This window comes from Empidonax traillii, unplaced genomic scaffold (assembly GCF_003031625.1).
Source record: "Empidonax traillii isolate 1590-97213 ecotype Southwest subspecies unplaced genomic scaffold, ASM303162v1 scaffold2415:size41581, whole genome shotgun sequence".
Lineage (NCBI taxonomy): Eukaryota > Metazoa > Chordata > Aves > Passeriformes > Tyrannidae > Empidonax > Empidonax traillii.
In genome coordinates this window covers 2,778-7,745 of record NW_020957608.1, presented here as the reverse complement: position 1 = coordinate 7,745, position 4,968 = coordinate 2,778, and the positions used below count along the sequence as shown (strand labels likewise).

General features: G+C 58.4%; 1 protein-coding gene across 1 annotated transcript in view; it reads right to left on the bottom strand.

The window, feature by feature from the left end:
- The window catches only part of LOC114071904 (single-minded homolog 2-like), a gene marked incomplete at its 3' end in the record, with an annotated part of 36,173 nt that extends 32,927 nt beyond the window's left edge, over positions 1-3,246 (bottom strand). Inside the window, exons 1-3 of the mRNA XM_027909786.1 lie at positions 3,185-3,246; positions 1,761-1,815; positions 544-645 (exon numbers count right to left, since the gene is read on the bottom strand). Coding sequence (XP_027765587.1) covers positions 544-645; positions 1,761-1,815; positions 3,185-3,246 — 219 coding nt within the window. The remainder of the gene's footprint in view (positions 1-543; positions 646-1,760; positions 1,816-3,184) is intronic.
- Positions 3,247-4,968: the final 1,722 nt, after the last annotated feature.

Below are 4,968 nucleotides of genomic sequence, written 5' to 3'. Positions count from 1 at the left end.
ACTTCCTAAACTCTCCCGGAGTTCAGAGGAATTCCAGAGCAGATCAACGGGATTGAGAACAACGGTATTTTCAGGTGCTAACGTCCACGGGAAGATCCAATCCAGGTGGTTCCCTCCCTCGGGAGCCCCGCGCTCCCTTACAGGTTTCCCCTCCCGAAATTCCCGGTGTCCGGCGCCTCTCCAGACAAAACCCCGTCGGCTCTGGCCGGGATCTGCCAGAATGGGGACATTCCCAGCAGATTTGAGGTGCCTGATTAAGTCTTTTAGGGTTGGGAGACACTTTGCGTTCACAGAGGCGTTGGTTCTGCTAACATCGAAAGTAATAATAATAATAATAATAATAATAATAATAATAATAATAGTGGTCGGTGCCTCGGTTTTCCTCTCCTCCCAGGCAACTGAAACTCGGGAAAAAGATGAAGGTTTAACCCAGACTCCTGTGGCCGTGCGGAGGTGAGGAATAAGTGGAGGAGGAGGAGCGGTGAGAGGTAGATCCCACCGCCACACCAGGTTCCCATACGGAAGGAGGGAGGGGTCCACTACCTGAAGCAAGTGGGATCCGAGCTCCATGGCCACGTTATCCAAGGGCCCTATCCTGCTCGGCTGTCCCCAGGCGTCGCCCAGACCTGCAAGGGAAGCAAGGAGCTGGTTAGAGCGGCGAGCGGAGCCGGGCCAGTCCCGCAGACCCGTCGGGACTGAGCTGCCCCCAATCCGCCCGCTCCCCCCATTCCCCCGCGGATCAGGCCGGGGGGTTAGGAAGGTTTGGGAAGGCTGGGTCCCTTCTGCATACACTCGTGGGAAGGCAATTGCTCTTTTTCTGGGCAAGGGCACCCCTTCGGAGGGGTTTTCTCCCTCCCCGGAGAGCTGTCGGCCCCCAGGGAGGCGACGACCCCAATAGCTCCCCGTCGTCCTTCCAGCAGCACCGTGCCCGTCCCTCCTCCCCGTGGCGTTATCACCCGCGACCCCCACGCTGGCCAAGGCGAGTCCAGGCTGGGAAAGGGGCTGAGGAGATCAAAGGGGTCGGGGAGAAACTGCCCCGACGGCTCCTTCGCCTGCGCACGGGCGGGACCGACCCACTGGCTCAACTTCGCCCCCACGGCCCCACCGAGCCCCGGCCCCGCTGACCCCACAGCCCGACCCGATTAGGGGGAGCCCGGCACTGCCTCGGTGACAGCGAAAAGTCATCGACGGAGCTGGTTTGGACGCGGAGAGGGGCTGGGATGGAGTTGGTTGGTTGGTTGGTTGGTTGGTTGGCAGGGTTTTTGTTTGTTTTTCATTGCCTCCGCGCAAACAAGGCTTACACCGGCTCACCGAGGGAGCTGAGACCACCACCCAGTGCAATTAATTAGGTGTTTTAGGAGTTTCGCGGAGTGCAGCTGAAGAGTTGGGCACTCACGTTGGCACCTGACGGCAGACGAGCCGCTCTGCCCGCAAGGGCGCACAGACGGAGGGGAAGGGATGGATGCGACCACATCCTTCCAGCGCCTCCTTTTTGGGGAGAAAGAGCAGCCCTGGGGCCGCAGCACGACCGCTGCGAGGCCACGGAGCCCTCAGGACGCTGTGGAAGAGGATGAGAGACAGGGATTCGGTGCTGCCAGCCCGGCGGGCCCGTGAATTCCACGATGGCCCCGGGGGTCCCGTCTGGAGCGCACACGCGAGCGATGGATGCTCAGCCCTGCGCCCCTCAGCCTTCAGGGTCGCTTCAAACCCACGTGTGGCCGTGAAACCGAGAGCCGTGTTTTCCTCCGGCGCCCTCTCACCGCCCAGGGGCTTCCAAAGAAACCTCCCGTGGGGCACTGGCGGGGGCCAAGGCGGCTGCGGCAGGGGAGGGGAGAATTTGGCACCCGGGCACAAATCCCTGCGTGATTCTGAACGCGCCTCCTGAAGCCCTCACGGACCTGCGTGTGCTTTGGCCGCTTAGACCTGGTCTAGAAACGATGCGAGGCTTTCCCTCAGCTCTGGAGGAGTCCCTTGGGAAGGACAGGATCTCCCGGGGAGGATGTGCCGCAAAGCGGTGGTTCCCTCCGAGTTTTACCGCCTCTCCCGGTGTCAGCCGAGCCTGGCCCCGTGTCCCGCTCCCTCCGGGCAGGCACAAAGGAGCCTCTGAAGCCACGCAGGGAACCCTGGGTGGACCTTGGCCGGCCCTGACACCTCCGTTCCGCCGTCTCAAGGCAGCAGCAGCAGCACCCAGGGTCATTCCCACGAAGCATCCCCACCCCGTGCCGGGGGATCTCTCCAAACCCACGGAGTTCTCAGCGCGTGGCTGCCCTTCCCTGTGGGCAGGGGAAGGACACCTTCCCCCCGCGCTGGGAATTTTGCTTGGAAGCGCCAAACGAAAACTCGCGCTTTCCTGCGCCGCTTCCCAATTCTCCTTCAGGGGGAGGCTCCTGAATTTCCAGAGACACGTCAAAACCTTCTTTGTGCCGAAAAGCTGCTTCCTCTGGGGAGGGAGGAAAGTTTGGGGATGGCAGAGACATCCTGAGGTTTCTTTCCCGAGACTGCAACAAATACAAACGACAGAGCCTGTCCCGGCTCCCTTATTTCGATTTACTAATTACCAATCACAGAACACGGGGTTGCAATACTGAAAAGGGGGTCGCACATGGCGGAGTAAAAACTGCCCGGAGACGAGCTTTAACTTTCCGATGGACGAAGCACATTTATTTTTTTTTTTGGCCACTCCCGAAGCTCTTCAAGAACGAGCCGTGTTTCTGCCTCACACCTGCGTGGCAATTCGCTCCGTCCTGTCCGTCACGGCAGGAGAGGTACCACTTCACATCAGCCCCCCCCCAAATCTGCACTAGTTTTGAGGTTCTTTCCTAGCCCGGAGTGAAAAAAAAAAAATTTAAAAAAAAATTTAAAAAATCACTTCGGCGGATTTGTTCCCTTTGCGACTTTAAACTGGAATTGCAATTGCGAACCCGCATCAAAAGTAAACACTTTTGGTGGATCAGCCTGGCATTTGTCTAAGCTTATTTTAGAGCCCAAGATTTTATCATTTAATCCGCCAGCAGATCGCTTTAAAGGTGGGAACGAAACGAATAAAACCTGACGTTGAAATAAAGGGCTGACGCCCATTAACTCGTCTTCCGAGAGATTTGCAAACGCACCGCGTTACGTCCCGTAAACATACGGATGCGATAGACTCCTGCCCAGCCGGTAAATAACGCGCATTTTCACTCACTGGCCTGGAGCGAGGCCAAAATTGCTGCCGATACGCAGCGAGCCTTTCCCACATCGCTCCATCGCGGGGGGACTTTGCTGGGCTGGCCCCGGCCCGGAGGGGACCCCCGTCGGGGCGGGCTGACCGGGGGTCCCACGCGGCTTTGCAACCGAATTTTTCCACCGAAATGTTTAAAAATGCCCCTTTGCAGCACGAATTCAGTGCTGCCCCGGCCCAGAAAGGGATTTCCCCGCAAGCGAGTGGCCGGAGCATCCTTCCTGCGAACGCTGGGAACACGCGTGGGGGTGGCTTGGCTCCCGGGTGCAACCCCTTTGCAGTGTTGGAGGGTAAGGAATCTCCTAAATCCAGAGGTGTGGGGCGATTCCGGGCTCTGCCGGCAGAGAAAAACCCGCAAAGCCTAAGCCGGGCTCAGCGGCAGAGCCCGCCCCGTCCGGCGGGGCTGGCACGGCCAAGGGAAGGGTGACTCGCCATTCCCAGGCTCAACCTCGGCTTTCCTGGCACCCCGCGGTCGGCAAACAGGGATGAGAGGAGCCTCTCTCCCTGTTTATCCTGCTTTTACTGGTGTCTGTCCCCACCGGGACCAGGGCCGCTCAGGGAGGGCAGGACGGGCGCAGTGGGATGCGGGGCAGGGGAAATAACCGGCCCTGAACGCGACTGTGCCCTTCAACTCCCTCCAACCGGCAGGTTCGGCTCCGAAAACGCCGTCCCGGAGGCAGAGAGAGGCTCTTGCCCCGACACCCCGAACTTCGTGCTGCTTTTGCCATTGAAAGGCGGGGGGATTATCACACGAAGGCGCCCCCCTCCCTTTAGCAAACCCTGGCACGATCCCCCCCACCTATCCGTCTTTTGCCACCTCTGGCTGTTTCTCAAAATACCTCAACATTCGCTTTGTACCATTTCCCAGTTTCCAGGCGGGATGGAGTGTGAGTTTAACTGTAACAAGAGCTAGAAATATTCGGGGACAACACCCACCTCTGCTCTCCCGCGTACATAAATTCGTAGGCGCACACATTTGAAAGCCCGGTAGCTTTTCTGCTCGCGATTCTGCTAAAAGAATTACTTTCGCGATGTGTTATGTAAAGTATCGGGTTGCCCTGTAACTTGGAGTATTTCCTTTGTGTCTGCTGGGCTGTTCCCCGGCTCCCCCGGAGCGCACGGTCCCCTCCTCGTTATTCAATCGCCACCCTTCGCAAGGATCTTTGGGTCAACTACAAGCTCCGGGAGTGGATTTTGGTGTTTTGGTTGTTTTTTTTTTTTTTTTTTTTTTCCCCCAGAGCGGTTGTGCCTGGCTGGGCCAGGAAAGAAAAATCACCGTGAGGGTGGGGACGGCCCCTACTTTACATCGAGCTTTGTCTCCCTGGTTTAGTCGAGGTCCGAGGTTGGATCGGGCTCTCGCGTCATGCCGTGGTGTGGGGGAGGCAGCGGGGCGAGGGACAAGGATGACACTTCGCTTTAAGCAGGGAGGGCAGAGGTATCTCGAGGTATCTCAGCCCCGACGGCGCTGAGGGTCGCACCGCCGGAGCCGGGGTGGGTCTGGAGCCGACAGGGAGCTTCAGGTCCCGGCGGGAATAACCCCTGCTGGCAGCGGGGGAAGCTCCCAGGTCGGGGTGGCTTTGGGAAGGAGCAGGGCTGGTTTGGTCTAAGCTCGGCAAGGGATGTGCGGGGCGCTCTGCGGGCATCAGAGTCACCAGCTGGGTTCCCACTGGGCGGTGGGAACGGGGATTATGACTTTCGTTTATTTAAAAAAAAAAAAAAAAAAAAAAAAAAAAAAGGTTCAAGTCCAA